General features: G+C 37.7%; 1 protein-coding gene across 1 annotated transcript in view; it reads right to left on the reverse strand.

Annotated features, from left to right (window-relative positions):
* fbn2b (fibrillin 2b) overlaps nt 1-20,130 on the reverse strand; it is a 73,440-nt gene that overhangs the window by 27,503 nt on the left and 25,807 nt on the right. Inside the window, exons 7-10 of the mRNA XM_028027679.1 lie at nt 14,007-14,204; nt 10,015-10,140; nt 5,767-5,892; nt 360-512 (exon numbers count right to left, since the gene is read on the reverse strand). Of these exons, the coding sequence (XP_027883480.1) occupies nt 360-512; nt 5,767-5,892; nt 10,015-10,140; nt 14,007-14,204 (603 nt within the window). The remainder of the gene's footprint in view (nt 1-359; nt 513-5,766; nt 5,893-10,014; nt 10,141-14,006; nt 14,205-20,130) is intronic.

Here is a 20,130-nt window from a genome sequence, read left to right on the forward strand (position 1 = left end):
CACTCCTGTAACTGATCAGCAGAGAGTAAAAGACTGACGCACAATGATACTTTCAAATTATTGTTTAAATGACAAAATTTTGGGTGACTGAATACTTTCCATCTTTCTTTGTTTGGACTTTCATGACATCATTTCAGATTGAATCTTTGCTCCGGATCGAAAAAACCTGCAACTGTCTTTTCTCATTTGGCTGACGATAGCGCTGTTTTGGTTTTAGATAACAGTTGTAGCAACATCCAATCATAGAACGCTAATATAGAGAAAGTCCAAGAGAGTCTGGACTGTCCGTTACCTAGCCTTTGCTTGGAATTACCTTAGCATAATTCATGTTTTCTGTTCTGTGAAAGGTTCATACTCACCGGACCCTCTGACAGGACACATCTCTGGGATCTGGCCCAAAGCCCAGCAGCGTCCTGTTTCACAGCAGCATTGCATTTTCGTGTACTGGCCATTCAGCTCAGCAGCACAGCGACCATTAGCAAGAGCAGAGAAACAGGTGCCCACACGCTGATCTGGGAGCAAAAGGAAAAAGATTAAACAGCAAAATTACAAATCAGACAACAACATAATCTGACAAAGAAAATCTAAAAAATTTCAAAGCTACACAAACAACATTCATTTAAAGGAAGGAACGTTTTTGAATGTGTATGAGGTAGCTTCAATTTTGGGTTTTATTTAGATTATTGACTGTAACTGCTAAGGTATTTGTCTATTTCCAGGTTTTAAAAAATCTAATAATAAACTGCATAAACAGTGACTGTACATGTTTTAGGTGGAGAATCTGTGAATCCAAAAGCTGTGTTTAAAAATGTTTTTATTTTTTGCATGATTTAATGTGCGTTATAAAAATATTGATACCCCTTTAAACTTTTCAGTTTGTCCTATAGCATTAAAAAGGCTGATGTATTTTATTTAGGAATCATGTATTAGAATGGACCACTCAAAGTACTGACGTAAATCCAATCCTGAATACTGATGCACAGTCACTTTTTCTGTAGAGAAAACGTTTAAACCATGTATCATTTCCCACTATCACGTGCTAATTTGTTGGCCTATCACATAAACTACAGTGAAGCTACTAAGGTCAAGTAATTTTATTTATATAGCGCACTTTCAGCAACAAGGCAATTCAAAGTGCTTTACATGAATTAGGAGGAAATACAACAAAACAATAAACCAAAGGAAAGAGCAAAAGAAGAAAAAATTTTAAAAAATATAACCCCATGTTAAAGAATAAGTAGTCTGTGATTTATAAACTAGTAGGGGTTTCTCTGTATTCTTGTTAATGTGGAGCAAGGTAATAAGTAGTTTCTCTAGATACCACTGTAGAAAGTAGGTGTAACATGACAAAGTGTGAAAAGTTCAAGATGTATGAATGAGGTTGCAGCATACTGTGATGTTGTGAACATTGAGTTACATTCATTCAAACACCTAAAGCAAGACCCACTGGAACTATAAAAGTCCTTTGACTGGCTTGCCCTCTCGATGGTCCCCAAGGAGGAAGACTTTTTATACGCTCACAGCAGGAATGGTTGCTTGGGGCCTCGCCTAAATGCCAATATCTAAAGGGCCTCCGAAAAAGGGGTTGCATTTGTAACGGCTTTCCAGGTCAAGGTCAGTGGGACAGGAGAGTGAACCTGCATACATGGAGAGGGTGATCTGGTACAGCTGGGCAATAAATATAATAACCATATAAAATAAAAGGAGAGAGTAGCAGTGAGCATGTGAGTATTAACTTGGAAGCTGAAAGAAATGCAAAAGTGGAGAAGAAAAAATAAAAAGAGGAGTGAATGAGGACAGGAGGGAGGGTCTCAAGTCGATTAACCCACTAATGAGCCAGCAGTCTGGAATTAATCAGTTCCATATGGAGCAATTCCTGCCAATTAGATTGAACATGAGGGGCTGTGCTGTGTCTGGGAGCTTATATAGAGCAGCGCACGTACGCATGTAGAGGCACACTGACGTATAGGTATGCATTCCCCCATATGTATACACCAGCATGTACACAAACCACAGAATGACGGAGCTGTAGGCAAGGCAGAGGAAAGAGGGAACAGAGTGAGTGAAGTTGTGGTGTGTGGGGTTTTCTCATGAAGATGATGATGACTTAAATCAGATCCAGACTACGTTTTACTCACTTCTGTTGCTCCATCACAGAAGTATATACTTTCGTTTGATGGGGTGTTTAAACAGACTGACTGACTGGACAAATCTTCTTTATTCATGCCTTTACCATGCGACAGGATATAAGGGTCTGATTACTGTCGGTGCCCATTGCTAACTCTTCCCCAGCCTTTAAAGTGAAATGGCTCCCACTGGCCTACTTCACCAGAGAGCAGAACATCCCTGAATACACAAAACACACAGTAAGGTTTCCTAGCCAGGACAAACTTCCTGTTTCAAGAACAAGAGACACAGAAAGCTATCAATCAGTCTCATTTATTCTCTTTATGTTAGGATTTAAAAAAAAAAAGAAAGACGAGGATTTTTTTTTACATGTCTGCAAGTTACAGCCAAACAACTTCAATGTACTCTATTGGGATTTTAACACAAACTGGAGCACAACTGTGGGAGGAAAATCACACATGATTTTCAAAGAAAGGTTTTATAGGTTTTCACTGCAGTTATAGTTCAAGTCTTTTGCAAGTTTAGGCGACAAATGCAAGTAAAAAATGAAACATTTTGATCTCATCTGTATATTGCACCTTATTTTGGGTATGACCAACACAATTTATAGATTTTTTCTTGTTAAAGCATTTTGAAAATAATACATAATCTTCCTTCCAACTAATCATGCAACACTTCTATCATAACATTTGTAATTTGTAGGATTAAGTTCAATGGGTAGGAAAACTTTTGCAGTGGTTTGTAGCTCTTGTTGTGGGTTGCTGGTTTGGAACAATGAAAAGATCTAGTTTGTAATTGCATTTACAGATTTGTACCTTGTTTGTCAATTTGAACAGAAAAATAATGAAAGATACCTGTTTCATTTGCTTATGCATTTAGTTTTTTTGTGTTCTGTTGGTTGCTTTACAGTTATCCATGAAAGAAAGAAGATGGAGGACAGATGAAGAGGAGGAAGCAGAGAACATAAAAAACAGGCACAAAACTTTAACTCAGTGGGAGAGTGTGAGAATGTCTCAGTTTTGGAGACTAAGTGCAACACAAAGAACTTAAAGGAGATGGAAATGGGCTCATATCCACTAAAACAGCAACACTTTACTGTAAATCTTTTGAGATGTTCACCAAGGGAATATTTTATTGCTTTAAAAATAAGAAAGATTGGACCAGTAAGACGGAAACAAAGTGACAGAAATACATCCACTAAGGGAAAAGAAAAGAAACAAGAAAAAAGAAATGAAAGGCCTTAATCAGATACAGAAAAGATGCTGTATTTTGTTTGACTTCAGCTCTCATTTCATTGGGAAGTTCTGTGAATGTGCAACAATTTTTCTTCCTGCTTTTTAAAAAAAAATATCACAAATACTCCTCCACTGTTTATGTCAAAGCTGACTGATTTTTCTCTTCTCATAAAACATTCACATGAAAAAAAAACTTCAGTTAACAAACATTTTGAGCTTTGTCTTGTGTTAAGGAAACTCTCCAATCAAACTGCCAAAAAAGCTCAAATCCAGCTGCCAGCTATAAGCCTTGTTTCTTGTAATACGTTTGAACTTGTTGACACAACCAGTTCAAGATCCAGCATTAAAACGATTGATAACCAAACAGCTAACGTGTTTTTTTTATTTATTTGTTTGGCGAGAATAGCTAGTTTTATTGATGCACGCTTTTGGTGGAAAAATATTTTACCCAGATAAATTTCCGCTGAGAAAGTACAAGTGAAACTGGAGTTTTCAAACTAAAATACTGAATGCCTAGTTATATTTAAGGATATGGTATCAGATGTCTCTGTTGACAAAATCTGCTGATCTTCAGATCACTTCAAGGTGTCAAAATAACCTCTTACTTGACGCAAAAGCCCTCATGAGATCTTCACAATATGTGGAACAATTGACTTCCTCAATTGTTTGCTCATAAGCATTTGTCTAAATGCCTGAATATATGCCAAATGTTTCATTCTGCTTTCTTGGTGGCAACATGTCCAGAAGAAAAACCCAGCAATCTCAACACTGTCCAGCCCATTCCAGGAAACTCCTGGACATCCTCTGGCCAGAAGGGAGCTATAGTACACTCACTATATCATGGGTTTGTACTGATGTATTGTCCAAGAGGGATTTGCCCAGACAACCCCAACGAGAGGTTCCAAGTGAGCATCCTGAAAATTCAGAACCAACTCAGCTGAATCATTGGCTGTACTACGAGCTTTCCCCAGATGATGGAGCTCCTAACATTACACTGGTTCATTTCGGGGTCTCAGTCCTTTCTGTCATGATTCATCTTTTTTACCTTAAGTGAGAGCCAAATTGTATAGAGCCTGGTAAATCAAAAATCAAGGTTTCAGGGTACACATAACTTCATTTTACTTCATTTTAGAGATTCTGAAATTCTGAAAAATTTCAGTTTGCAATATCTTCAAAATATCGATTGTTAATGTCACAAGACCTTGAATGAAAAATATTGTCTCTGACACAATGGTTGAGACAGTGGTATTGAGACAACAAAAGTCAGAAGTTAATATTTTTATAGTGGCAGGTTGCTCTCTATGCTCTCTACCTCTTAGCCAAAATCAATTGTTTGAGGTAGAATCTGTTGTTGTATTGGCTGTCTAAAATGACGTAGCTCTCGTATTACCTTTCTTCTGCCTCTGATTGGTTGACCACTCTATTCTGACATCACCCTTTGAAGAAGGAGACCTCTGAGACTCAGACCAAAAACTTAAAATCCATCAAAAAGGTTTTACCCAGCCAAGTCAGAACAAAGCCTGGTGTCTCTTAAAGAAGATTTAGTTGCAATGTTTTCTTTTGTTCTTACAGTGCATTGGTCACTGTGCTACATTTGCCAATTTCTGTGTGAAGTTCCTAAGAGATTTAGATTTGTTTTTTCATTCTCCTTGAACCTGTTCTCAGGGTCACTCAGTACTTTTCTTTAAGGGAGTGATTCAAAGTGATAAATAACCAAACATCCAAAACCTGGGCCAGAGCTGAGTCTGTGCTAGACAGAAACACTTTTGGAGCAGAAAAGCTTACTATCCCTGCAGCTGAGACAGACAGAGATGGTAGAACTGCATAACAAAAAACACAACATGTTTTTCTTTATATTTTTGTTTTATAAAAGTAAACAATAATCTGACCAAGTAAAACATGTTTTATTTTATTCTGGGTTTTTTTTCCTTTCCCCCTTTTAGATTAACGAAATTGCAGACAAAATTAGCCTGGAAGAATCTGTTTCCACAGGCTTAGGAGACACTGATAAAACTCTTGATAGAGGTGAAGATGCTTATTGAGTTTAGAACTCAGGATGAAAATGTACAAGATGTGTATGAGATTTTATATCCAGCATCCATTTTGAAGCAGCTTTGTAAAATAACCGGCTCTGTTTCAGTGTAGCTGCCATGATGGAGGAGAACTGCAGGAATACATTAGCACCTAGTGGAGTTTCATTGCTGATGTCAGTGAAGTATGTGCTGTGTGTGAGTCAGAGGAGCACTAACATAATGGTAGATTAATGAAGTCAAGGCCAAACAGTGAATGCAAGTGTGTTTGCACATGGTGATCATAGGTTTGCTCATCAAAACTGTTCTCAGGAAATGGTGAAGATGAGTTCCCAGCCACATGTGTGGCTCACGTCATTTAGCGGGTGACTCACCCACACATCTGGAGCCATCTGTGCTGGAGATGTAGCCTCGTGGACAGGTGCAGACGTAGCTACCAGCAGTGTTGGTGCACTCTCCTCCATCACACACTCCAGGAATGGTGCTGCACTCATCAATATCTAAAACACAGAGTCCCATCGTTAGCACTTTCACTCATCTCATCAGGGTAAATGCTCATGTACTTTGAAAGGAAGAGCAGCAATGAAAATGTATTGAAACATTTTTAAGTCAAAAAAAGGTAAGTATTGCAAGCATTGTGAAAGCAGTTAGGAGTTAGGAGTGTTGGCTGCAAAATAACCACAAGACATCTCTGAGCCAGAAATTTCAGAACATTTGCTGATGTTCTTCATTCAGGTCACAAAGAACCATTAACACACATACTGCAGGAGAATAAACCAATTTGGATTCAACAATTTTCAGACAAAAAGTATAAAAATATGCAATACTTTTACATCTGTTCTATTGAAACAACTATACCACAGTCTAACATTTTGAAAGTCTGTGAGTGTTTGCACAGTGCTTGGCAGGGGCCCCATCTCTGTGGTGGGCTTTATGACGGCATTGGCTTATATTATTCTGAGAGGGGGTCTTCGTTGCTCCGTGATGTTTCAAGTTTCCAGGCTTTTTACAATGTGTCCTGTGTAGCTACTGAGCCACTCTGAGCACAATTATAGTACTGATGCCGAGGTAATACAGACTGAGAGCGTGCCTCGTGTGTTTAGCTTGAAAATGAGAAAGGCACTTAATTGTCTCTCTTACTTAAAGTAAGAGGCACATGATTATCTGTGAAGCCGGTATGGATCGGCTTCTTAATGTGCAGTAAAGCCCTTCTCGTAAAGTTAGGTAGAGCACAGCCAAAAAGCAGCAACGGTGCACCAGACGTTACTTTGGATGAATGTTGTGCTGAGGGACTGTCAGTCTGCACAAGGGGAAATGTGTCAGCTGCATAAATGTCAATGGGAGTTATAAATATGGCCAAGTGCTCGTAAAGGTGTGTGCACAGAAAACATTAGTAATTAAAAGACTATTAAACATTACATTGTTTTCGCTTTTCTGTCTGAAATGAATACAGTTTAAAACTAAATGAAGCCATCAGTTGGTATGTATAAAGTTCGTACTTGAGAATCTGCGAGTATCCACGTAACAAGAAGCTCTGTGTGCGTAACAGCCTCACTCACGGTAAGTGTTTCTTAGTCAACACTAACAGCTGCTTTTCAGTCATTATGTGTTCATGGAAAACTGGAGAAAAATGTAGAATAAGCAGAAACAAACAGAGCAAAAAAGCAGTTTAGCCATGAAATCACAGGTGGCCTGTTGTTGTTCAAACAACATTGACATCTTAACCGCACTTTATCGTAACTCCTTGCTAATTTCACACTAGTCGCTCTAAGTAAGGTTCCTTGTGTGTTGGCTGCAGAATACAGCCATTTTTGTAAAGGCTTACCCTCAAAGGACTGAAGGTCTGATCATTAGTGAAAGTTCATTAAATATGGGTTTCCTGCACAAACACGACCATAGAAACATCTCACAACCGTGCTTTTGTTTTAGCAACTTTTCAAGACTCTGAAGTCTTTCTGCTCTCATGTTTACTAGTTGAATTAACAAAAGAAAAATAATCACTGTGTTAGTTATGCTTTCTGAATATAAATAAAGATTAAAACATTTTGAAATCAAAATAATTGGATTAGTTCCCTACAGAACAGAAATTTGGTATAATTCTAGACTTGGGTCATTCTTACATTGTAGTCTAAGCTGTTTAAGTTGGGAAAATATACGTTTTTATTCTATTTTGCGGCTGATTTTATCCTCAGAATTATGACTCTTTGATCAAGTACAAAAAGCTGAATCACTATGTTTTTTAATAAAACCAATCAATGAATTTGACTTAATTGAAAAAACTTGAAGATTGCTTTTTCTTTTTGTTTTCTGTCTGCTTGTTCAAGGCTGTTCTTGCTGCCACTGCGGTTGCTGGTCATTTCCTCCTCTTTGCCATTTTGTACCTTTGCTATTTTAATTTTCATATGACTACTGTCATGTACAAAATGGTGCCGTCTTCCACGGGATGTTTTATGCATCATGATTCAATGCCCACCAGGAAGTCAATAAATCTAAATGCTTTTACAGTCGGGAATAAACGCTTTGAGAAACAAATGCTCCGGTCACCGATCCCAGACAGGTTTTGAACTTGAATGTTTTATATTTTTCTGAAAACTACATATCATGTTGAGGCTTTTAGATGTATTGTGACAAATAGTAGAGTTTTTTTTAACAGCACTTTATCCAGAGTCTGTTTGCCCATTATGATTTGTTCAAGATCAGCTTCCACTAAAGCATGAAGAAACTGCTTTCAAATTTTGTTCAAAGAGTTGGTTTATTTTCTCTTTACTTTAAATATGACATTTGAGAAGCCCCCAGAGTTCCTCAGGAGGATTTGAGTTCGGTAAAAATCAAGGCTATGCCAATTTTCAGTCATATTTGAGTTCTTTGCTGGCTACTCAGTCAGTGGAACACTTGGATGCCTATGATTGAACTCAGTCTTTAATAACAATCATGGTATTCTTGAATGCTGCAATTACGTTTTTCAGCACTTCCAAAAAAAAGTTTACACTGTGATTCACAAATTTCTCACCATAACACATATATTCCTGTCACAAAGAACAGGTCTCCCTCTCCAGCGGTGTTTATAGTTGCACACAATTCTCTTCTTGATTTCTTGATTAATTTATTTTGATTTCTCCATGATGTCACGAGGAATCAGTATGTTGATGTGTTGCCTTAAATCACATCTGAAGGTGTGCCTCCAATTAGCCTGTATGTTGTGAATTAACTCAAAGCATACAACGCCATGACATAATCATCTGGGTTTTCCCAAATTGTTTTAATTGTTTTCATGTAAACTTCTGACTTTAAAGAAATTAATAAAAAACAATCCCTTTCACTTCTCTAGCAAATAGCAACAATAAATCAGTTAGGTAATTCTGACTGATCAAAAACATCAAAAGTTTCATTTGATAAAAAAGATTATATATAGATTTTATATGGATTTTTTTATATTTACTTTCAACAGTACCCCTAAAATTTATGAAAAATATCTAACAGGTGAGAAAAAGATACTAAAAAATGCAAATTTGACTTACTAGATAGCAAAGACTTTATTTATGGGTATGAAATGTAAGAGGGGTGGAATAAAATGGTAATGGCAATCATTTGACCCTGAGCCTCTGAATTTCCATTTGAAGTTGTTATGTTTCCATGCTGATTCTTTGCCCTAATGACCCTTGGAGTCATTAGTGATCCCCTAGTGAAGCATAAATGTTTTGGTTTCATGAGGAAAGATAGGAGTTTCGTATCCTCCTTTGTGTTGTTAACTAGTTTTAGGCTTGGGTTGTTATTTTATCACCACATCCAAACCCAAATCTCACTGAGCAAAAGCTCAGTGTCTCTGGAAACTGTCATCCAAACCAAAGCCACAACTGAAACCAAAAGTCTGGCAAATTTAAAGAAGTCATCCTCCCAATTTCCTCCTTTATCCAGAGACATAAATCAACTCAGTGTGTCACATTAATTGCTTCCCATGAATCTAAAGGTGGAAACATCATTTCACAGCAAACATGAACAGCCGTACTGCATGCCAATAAAAGTCTCATTGAGATAATAAGTCATTACTAATACATGGATACAGTACAGGCCTGCACTTTTTCCAGCAGCCTAACTATCACAAGGCTGAAACAGTTTAAGAGCTCTCAGTAATCCTCCCAGAAGACCAAGACCATATCAGTCTCAGTCCAAGAGACGAGACCCCTGCCTGGAAAACTATCAGGTTGTTTAGCTTGTGCATTGTTCAAATTCCAGTCAATCAACACGCTGCAGTGGAAACCCTCTGTGCTGAGTGCAGACACTTCCCTGTGTTTGTGCGTGCACGCGTCGGGACTGCTTCACCTCCTTACACATCATCAAATTTTAAGCCCCTATGGAGGTTTGTTAGGCTGATCCAAGGAAAATCAGGATCTACCTTACTACTAAAGTAGTAAAATTTAAACGCTTGGCTGATTAGTAAAACATCAAAAAATATTTACACCAATCTTTTTATATTATTTTTATTAATTTATTTTAGTGAACCAACCCTCTGAAAATGAAATTTCCTGCTCAGTGATCAGAGTGCTATTTTCTTCTGGTTCTGTGTCTTTGTGCATCATTTACCCCAATAGAGAGTGATGTATAAACGTTGGGTTGACACTCACCTTCACATTTGTGACTGGTTTCACTTTGACGGTGACCAGCGGGGCATTTACATTCGTATGATCCGACAGTATTGATACAGTTGCCTCCAGAACACAGACCTGGCACTGCCTGGCACTCGTCCACATCTGAAAGAATCAGAGGCAAATATTGGTGAAAAAAAGGCAATGGCAGATAGGAGAAAAAGCTTTGAATGTTGAAATAACTCAAACCAAACAAAAATATTAAGATTTTACCACGGCACCAGCTGTATGGTTTTAGACTCTGTCCATAAAATACTTAGTTCAGCCATTGTTTAAACAGGAAATGACATTTTAATGGTGTGTTTTCCCCCAAAGTTTTATTGTGAATTAGGAATTAGGAATTTGCCAGTGGGAAAGTTCTTGTTAAACTGTGGATACTACCGATTACGTCAAAGGTGAAACACACAAAGAAACACACAACTCAGCATCAGTTAATGATCAGCATTTAAGCTTTCTGAGCTTTCACCCATCCAATCAAAAGCCGTTTGAACGAATTTTGTACGCATGCAAACAAAATTTCAACAGCCTGTTTCTATTTGTCTAAACCATGAATTCACCATTGATTATAACAGTTTTAAGCAATGTCTAGTGTTTAAGAGGTTTTATGTGCAAAAAAGTCTAAAAGAGAGAGAAAGAAAGAAAAAAAAAAAGAAAGTGACTTCTGGCTAACATCCTGATGTGGAGCCCAGACTGGAATCCGTACATTTGGACTCATGGTCATGTGTGCTTTGTACTGCTGCCAGAGAGACATTGCTCTTGGCTCTCTGGTGATTAGGTGTCTTTAGTGTGTGCCTGTGTATGGAAGCATGTGAGGAGAAGTGCTCAAAAAAGGAAAAAAAAAAAGGACGCTTCTATTCAGAAACAGAAGAACAGATTGTGAAAAATAAAGTCTGAAGTTATGGGTGTGTCACATGAACTGGCATACGTGTAGCATATGAGATTCCTGGCAGCACCAACAAAAGGAGAGTTTGATGATCTATGTAATAAATTACAATTTATACACAGTCTGGCCTCAGCTCCCTGTTATGTTTAGGCTTATGGTGATTTATTCAGACAGGACATTTTACTTAGCTTACTGAAATCTAGTAAGGTATACAACATGATACTACCACTACCATCTTTGACACTTGGTATGTCAGTGTTCTCTGATTATAAAGCCTCACACTTTTACTCTTCTAAACATATTTCTCATTATTGTGGCCAAGTAGCTCTACCTTTGTCTCCTCTGTGTGTAAATCTTTTCTCCAGAAGATATTTGTCCATGAGGACAAATTTGAGTTGAACTTAAAGGTGTCGGTTTTGGAGCAAGAGTTTCTTGATCAACCCCCTCCAATGATGAAAAAGTTGCTTCACTGTCGTGAGAGACGCCAGTTAAGAGCAAAAGCCTTGGTGGTTTCTAGGTGGTTAGTGGTGGTTCCTGAACTTTTCTGAACTCCCTAATCAATTTTCTTTCATTTGTGGGTGACAGTATGAGTCAGCTGGTTGGAACTGCGGTTAGTGTTGCAAAAGGATAATGATACCAAGAACACATTAAAATGTTTCTTGGCATGGCAAGCTTCTAAAATTGGCTTCGCAAATAAAACTAACCCATGGTAAGTTTATCAACTACGTTTTGAAGAGGTGTTTGTGCTGGGAAGCAAACCCATTCATATTGACACTGCCAAGAGAGAATTAAGCCAGATGCTATTTGATGCTAACCGATGGCTACAAGAACAACATACTGTAGTTGATATGCAAAGTGCTAAGGAACATTCAGCCAAATATTTTGCAAATATGAGTCTGTATGTAAAATTTTGACCCAGTATGGATTAGAGCAAACCCGAAATAGTCTCAAATACTACATCCAATGATACGTATATACAATGTAAATGAAGCTAGGACAACCTCCAGCTGTCAGTTTAATGACAATCATGACGCACCAGTGATTGCTGCTCAAATACCAAAAACTAAGAAATGACCAAATAAACACAGAGATTAGCCTTTAATTAATCAAACATTATAGTCCTACCAATACATTTTACAGGTTCTTGCCAGTAAGGTCTTTCCAGTCCTTTTGTAATAGTAATAATTATTTGGCCTTTACAAAATGAAAACAACACTTGTATACATTGTCTTGCCTTCCACTTCTCAGCAACAACAAACAACATGTTTAGTTTAATGTATTTTGATGACTAAAGGTAAATAAAGATACTGGGTTTAGTATCTTTATTTAAAAAAAATTCTAAAATGAATATTTCCTCAATTCAAATGACTTTGTTGCCTTGACAATCACTGTAATTTATATTTTGTTGAATTCTAACATATCAGGGCAGACCTTATTTAAAAGACTATACAAATATGCAGTACTAATATCCATCCAAGAAGTCAACATGGAGTGTCCTCTTCAAATATTTTTGCCTTTTTGCAGTGGGACATTTGCATATTTTTTTCTTGTAACTTCAAATTAAAGGCTAAAGCCACACTTACTTGAGCAAAAGTGTTGTTGAAGTATTATGAACAATAATTTAAAAGGGTTTCACCATTAAATCCCTGGACGTAAAACCTAAAAAAACCCCCAGAAAAACACATTAGATTTTTCTTATTACCATGATATAAAGTTTTTATCCCCATTTCAAGATTAAATTTAATTCACTTAATTTACATACCACAAATTCATAGCAAATACTGTTTAACAAAAAGGAAATAAATACCTGTGGTTCTTGGTTGGATGCAGGCAACGAAAGGGCAAGCTGGGTTAATTTAACCTGAGACTTGACCTCCACATGTGTCATATATTAATTTAATCTTATATCTTAGCTTGGTCTGGGCCATGGTTTATTGGAGAGACATACCAAGTCTCTGGTCTGCAGATTTTTTTTTCCTGTCAATGTATTTGGTAGAATATTGGTGTTGTTTTGGACTGAAATACAAAGATGGGGACAGCAGGAGCATGGCAATTAAATGACTTTAACAATAATTCAGAAGACAGGAACAGTCTTCAGGTTGAGGACGACAGAAGATCAGACAATAAGTAACTGAAACAAAGGATTTTTATCCTGTGGAATGTGATTACCTAATGTTACACAGGTGAGCAAAGATGAGGAACAGATGTGAGAGAATAGGTAGCTGAGTGAAAAGAGTAACACAAGTAAACCACTGAAATATAAGAAGCCACATACAGGCTGAAATTACCAATAATAAACTCCAAATCCCTCAGATCATGAAAGCATAACAAAAAAAATGTGTATACAAAGCTGTTTTGCAGGTCTACTGAGTTAGAAAAGTGAAATCAAAGGGAGATTCCCCCAGGAGGTTCAAGCTCTAAACACATTGTCTATAGTGTCCTGCTCTGGGAGCCACATATTTAAAGGCCCTGTCGTCTATACGCCATCTTTACTCTGTAATTGTGGTTTTCTGTTTAAATTTTGTGTCTCCAAGCCCAAACAAACATAAAGGAATGAGGTGACGTCACTTTTACTTTACAAAACCATGTTTGTTGTCTAACTATGACTTTCAGTGGTCTACTAAAAAGAAATCTCAGCTGTGAGAAAAAGGTAGGTGCCTCTGAGCGACTAATACCTGTTTCTGTTTATATGTGTCAGCATATGTTAATACATACCACATATTGATTATGTACTGTATTTGATTTACTAAATGAATGAAAGATTCCTGACTTTAAAAATCCAGCTGAGTGATTTTTGGCATGTACTGTAACTCAGGAACACATATTCCTGCAGCCTGTTAACAGTTTGTACATTACATGATCTAAACAGGAAATCACAGGTTGGCTGTTTACATGTCCCATCAGCATTGTTGACACGAGTTGAAGGATGTTATACAGCAGGAATTTCTGCTAAAGCGATGATGGATAAAGTAATAGCTGGATTGTTTATCCTTGTGGCAGTGTGCAGTCATGTTTGTGCTTTTCCCCATGTTGTTGACAGGAAGTCAAAAATAAAGATTTGTCAGGCGTGTAATCATGAAGGTCAGACCTTGGCAGGCCCCTGTGCGGATGTTGGGGATGAAGCCTCGTCTGCAGGGGTGCGGCTGGGCGGGGCACTGCTCACAGGGGTGGCCCCATGCTCGACCAATTGTGGCGCAGCAAAGAGTTTTGGTGCAGACGATTCCACTGAGCTGACCCTGGCACATCTGGTTGCTCACCTGGGTGAAACATGGTCCTGTCCTGTAGTCTGTGGTCAAAGAGGGACATGAAATCAGCATTAGTCAACTGTTCGGGTAGCATCCAGTTAATTTCATGAAAAACCACTGATTCATTTCCTTGTTCACATCTGGTATTTCTTTAAACAAAACCAGATTGAGTTAAAAATAGGATATTCTTTCTTTTTTTCTTTGACAAGGACTTAAGGAGTACTGTAAGAGTTGGTAACTGCATTGCAGGGAATGTCTAAAATGTGATTTCAGATCTTACCCTATAAACTTTGGTCAGATTAAACTGAAAATCAGATTATAGTGCAACAATAGAGTTGGAATATCTCTGTAGTAAGTTGTTACTTAAGGTATGTTTGATTTTAACTAAGAACTAAACCCAAAATAAACAAGAACTTCCTCAGCTTAGAAAGTCAGAATCTCACCAGCTCTGGCCTCAAAATCAAATATGGTCACCATGTACTATAACAGTGTTGATAGCTTCAGAAATACACAGATTATTTGCACTGCTGTTGGACTGTTTCCTATTAAATCAGTCACGCAAGAAGAGCTGTATAATTTTAATCAGTGAACATGTTTCCACGGTTATTCACTGCATAAAAGGAAGACGGATATGCATATATGCTATGGAGATAAACAGCAAGACCAAACACACGCCGTGTGTGAAGATATTCCAAGAAATTCAGTCTTCTGAGGTTAATGAAACACAGCATTAATGTCAGCATTTACAGGGGTGCTCTTTTCAGTCCTTATGACGGAAACCAAGTACTGACAGAAGGTGCTGCCACAAATTACAATTCAGTATTTTTATATTTTTTTCTTATTCATTTGAGTTATCCAGGAAATGTTCAAGTGTATGTTACTATTTATCAAAGACGTCACAAAAACAAACATTTTGACAGGAGTGTGAACCAGAACCATTGCAAGTTTCTTCATGAATCATAAACAGTCATAGTATTTTCTGTTTCCATTTATTTTGCTTGAACTCACTCACTTTTAAAATATGACAAATTATGACACTTCATCAAGACTAACAATAACTCTAAGTGACCTACTGCTGGCTGGTAATATGTATTGAAGGCATAGAGGAACGTGGACTCTGTACAATTTTTGTTTCCAAATTAAATGACTTCACATTTATTACAGTGAAGTTACTTTTAGTGTTTCTCATGTTTTAAAGCTGCCCTTTTTAGTCATGAAATGACCAAAACCAGAAAGGTACAAAATGTCAAAGGGGTGAAATGATCATCATCTTTCAGATAAATCTCTTGACAGAGTGCATTTGTGTACTTTTCAATCCAACACACATTCAGAGGGGTGTATAACAGTAATGGAAATATAGTCCTGACATCATGTAATGTTGTGAAACTTTCACATTTGCTTCTTTCTCTGCATGAAAGCACACAAAGGGAACAAAGTGTATATCACTTCACAATCACCTTTCCTTTTAACAATGGTGCTGCTTGTGAGTGAAACTGTCTCAATCTTGTGAAATGCACTTCACAAGTCAGACATAACTACCTCATGCTGAAACCATTTCAGCTGCTACGGTGTTCGTCCTTACAAATCACACCCAGCTTAATGATGGCTTCCCCTTGTGGGAGAAGGCCTTATTAAATTCTCTAGTGTGGCGCCAAACTTAATATAGCCTTCATTAAAAAAAAAAAAAAACTGGATTGTTAGATTGTCACAGTGGAGATGAAAGGTAAACTGCATGGTTGGCTAGCCAAAGCTGCAAAAGTCTGCTTAGCTCTGATAGGCAGAGTGAGATGGAAAGATAAGAGTCAGCGATGGTGTCTGATGGGAATTGTTCACTAGACTTATTGCCCTCATTAGTTCCTTCTGGATATGAAAGAGGTCATTGAGGATGGGGCAAAGAGCAAGGAAGGGAAAAAGAGTAAAGGGGATTAAAGAAGAAAGTAGGTCAAACCGAGCCTGCAGAAACCAGTCACAAGCCAGTTCTCCTTCCCGTGCATCTGTCTTCATTTCTGTCCACTTTAGGTCTTCCTGTCTGCATTTTGACTCTGCTTATCTGTCAGCTGCTCTTTGATGTTTCAGCCTCATATGACCTGCTTGGCACAATGGAAAGGAGACTTATTCAAACCATACCTGCATTATAATATGCACCCAAGTATAAATGGGCAACAACTTTTTATCACTTCTAATAAAAACATACAAGCCTAAAAGCTTGAAATGACTATTTAGGATGAAACAACCCCTTGTTTTGATTTACAATAAACCATATATGGAACTTTATGGTTTGATTTTTATAATGTCATTTGGTCCAAATTTGTTTTTCTAACCCTAACTAAATGCTTTTAACATTTAATTCCTTAGATAAAATAAAAAAATGTTAAATGTTTATGTTAAATTAAATGTTATAAGCAAAAGAAACAATAGTTTAGATCATATTGTCAGAATATAAAAACTCAGAAAGCAGAAAGCTGTATAGTTGTGAAAGTATTCACCATTAGTGAACTAAAATGATCATTAATAATCGTTTTATTACTGTTGTAGGAAATATGGAGAAACTCTTTTGTTCATTGTTTCCATAGAAGACAGATATACCTAAAGTATATTTTTATAGTAGAAATGTGCAATTAGCAACAATATGTTAACACGATTTCATAATATCTAAGATTTATTGACAAATCCCCATGAAATATTAGAGAGACAGGAGTTCCTAATGAACATGGGCCACTTATTGGCCATGATCACTTTAAACAGGAGGGTTTTTGAACTATGCTTTAGTGTATTGGAACACACTTTTTACTATTACCTTAATAAATTTAAATTGTTCATACAAAGGAGAGTAAATTACATAAATGAATAATTATTTTTCTTTCAATATGAGCTAGAAGAGATGTATTTGTGTAAAGAAATGTGCATTTATTTATGAGCGTTTATTTTTCTTTAACCCTCCCTTCTTGCCCTGTGTGCAGTCCCAACAGGGTCATACTGACCCTGCGAACGCTTTTATAAGGTTTTTTTTATTTTGTGTGTGGTTGTGGGAACTAACAAGTTGATGCGATGCCCTCATCATTTCCCCATTGTCCGACCATCATGACTGCCACGCTCCTCCTGAGTGTCTGGCTAAAATTGCGAGGGATAAGAGAATGAACAGACTTTCTTCTAATAATCCTAAACAGCAAAACAAATTCCTCACATGGCATCCAAGGTCAGCTGTACATGCAACTGTGCTAAATTAAATATGTATTCACATTCTTTCTCAGACATTAATCCTTGGTGCCTAATGTGGAGACAAATAGGTAGGTAGGTAGGTAGGTAGGTAGGTAGGTAGGTAGATAGATAGATAGATAGATAGATAGATAGATAGATAGATAGATAGATAGATAGATAGATAGATAGATAGATAGATAGATAGATAGATAGATAGATAGATAGATAGATAGATAGATAGATCTAGTTTTTTACAGACTCGTAGTACAAATCATATTTCAGAGCATTACTGAGCTGCAAGTGAAAAGAAGCTTAAGAGCCCCAATCAAAAGTCTAAACAAGACCCACCTTCCAGTATCCATATTAATCAATATTAATCAAAACGTTAGCACAGATGGCAGAGCATCCTGGACTATGTGGGTGAAAGTAATGGACCAGTTGAAAGCAAAGGCTATGGCAGGTTGGGACAAGAGAGAGACCATACATTTTGTCTTAGTCCAGCTGACAACATCTGGAAGCAATTTGGTCTAATTGGAGTTCAGATTGCAGAGCAGATCAAACTGTTCCCTGTGACCCTTCATTATTCTTTTTACCTTAAATCTGCTTGTGGTGGCCTGTGACTTTTAAGAATACCTCTATTTTCATTCACAACCAGTAAGTCCATAAGCAGCATTGCTAACCTTCACATTGTGGTTAGACTGAAGAAAGTCTTCCCACTCTTTATGTGTTTATTTTGGGTTACAGCTTTAAAACATGAGCATGTCTTAATAACTGAGCCAAAGAATCTCACTCAGGTATGACAGAGTTTTCATGGACAAGTGTATTACACTTTGCTCTGAGGAAAACTAAAGAAGGCAATATTTAATCCTGTCCAGAGCTGAAAGTTTTTCCCATCAGTCATGTCCAGCTTTTGGGATCACAGCTCATGAGACTGGGCACTGACCTGAGCTGTGGGAGGGGAACGACTGGAAAAGAAATAGCACAAGAGGAGGAGGGAAAAAAATAATTTTCCTTTCATTAATAACTGCCAGGGCACTTATAAATTCCCAAAGGATGGAAGTTTGGAAAGATAAGAGACATTAAATATGGGATTGTAACATAAAAACAATGTCACTTGTGTTTGTGCATACTTTTCTGTGGTCAAAGTTCAACAGGTCAGAAGAAAGTAGAGGAAATACTATGTGTAAAAGGTCCTCAGTGTGTGTGGTGGGGTGTGTGTGCGTGTGTGGTGTGGCTTTAGCCGGATGGCCTTCCCAGACTTTATACAGCTGGAGGATTTACTCTGAGGCTGAACGTCACACTGTTACTCACCTGTGAGGAAATTCTTTCATTACTCTGAGGGCATCATGTCTTTAAGAAAATCTAACCGCAGCCTTTTGCTGGGAGCCCTCTGCTCATAGATCATTCAAATATGTGTGCTTGTTTGTTTATGTGTGGGTGTGTGTGCATGTGTGTCTGGATGTTTATCTCCATCTTGGCCAACCGTAGCGGCCCCTCTTAGCGCTATCAGTGCTATTATCAACAGGCTTAAGATCAGTCTTTTCCTTTGGCTGTAATCACTCCTAAAAGAGTCCGCTTCTTTATTTCTCCGCAAACACAGTCGGTCAAACGTGACTAAATGTGCTCCACACATAAACACACACTTACAGAGGGAAATAACTGTGGGAGAAATCCAGCAAAGATCGCAGATTTGAAGGCCCCAGAGTTGAGCAAACTGCCGAACAGATTGCATGGTTCACACACAAAACTTGTGTGTGTTGCTACTTGGAGATACTACATCACATTGAAAGGCTCCACTTCCTCTCTTATTGTTTCTGTACCTCATCCATTGTGCTATAAAATCTAGCTTGACATCTACAGTTATTTTAGTCTGTTTTGGGAAACTTTACCCAACACTCCCCAGCAGTGGAACAATACAGCAGACCTAACTGGATGCAGACTCCGCCAGGCAGTGGGGGCCAATGGGCTCCAGTCTCCATCAATAACAGTCGCTCAGGGGACGTTTTACATATTCCAGCAAAAGGAGAGTGAGGTTTTTGTTATGCTTTCTCAGCTGAAGCAAGAGAAAATGGGCAACTTATTGAGCCAAGATAGCTGAAAGCTCACATCATCATCCTCATTCTGAGGTACAGAACCAAAAATATCTAAATAGAGATGAATGGGTTTAATAACATTAGATTTTCCTTAACTAGATCTCAAAAGTTCTTGTTTTTAGACAATTCTCCATTCATCTTTCCATGCATTGTCTTCTGCTTCCTATAGGTAGCTGGGGTTAATATTGCAGGAGGGAAACTCAGACTAAATCCAGTACATCACTTCATGCAGCAGCTCCAGCTTACTGCCCAAAAGAGATGTATGCATACCCATAGAGGGCAGTCAACATTAACCCATTAATGAATGCGATCAATACACTTTTCTTCCTTCAAGTTCAACTTTTGGTGCATCTTGAAAAAGCCACCTTATCTCAGACAATCCTGTACGCCACCTGAAGGTGTTTGAGGCTTTTCTTTTCCATCCAGATCTTATATTTAGGGAAGAGTCCTGCCACACTTTGGAGAAAGGCCATGTGAATGACTAAATATGTCGGAATATAAATTAACCGGAAAATCAAGAGCTTTGCTTGGGTTGTTCAACACACAAGAGTTGCATCCATATCACTGCAGATGAAGCTACAGTCCATCTGTCGATCTCCTGTTACATCCTACCATCATTTATCAACAAGATATCAAGTTATTTCAAGACCTCCACTAAAAGATTTAAGACTTATGA

This window comes from Xiphophorus couchianus, chromosome 9 (assembly GCF_001444195.1).
Source record: "Xiphophorus couchianus chromosome 9, X_couchianus-1.0, whole genome shotgun sequence".
NCBI lineage: Eukaryota > Metazoa > Chordata > Actinopteri > Cyprinodontiformes > Poeciliidae > Xiphophorus > Xiphophorus couchianus.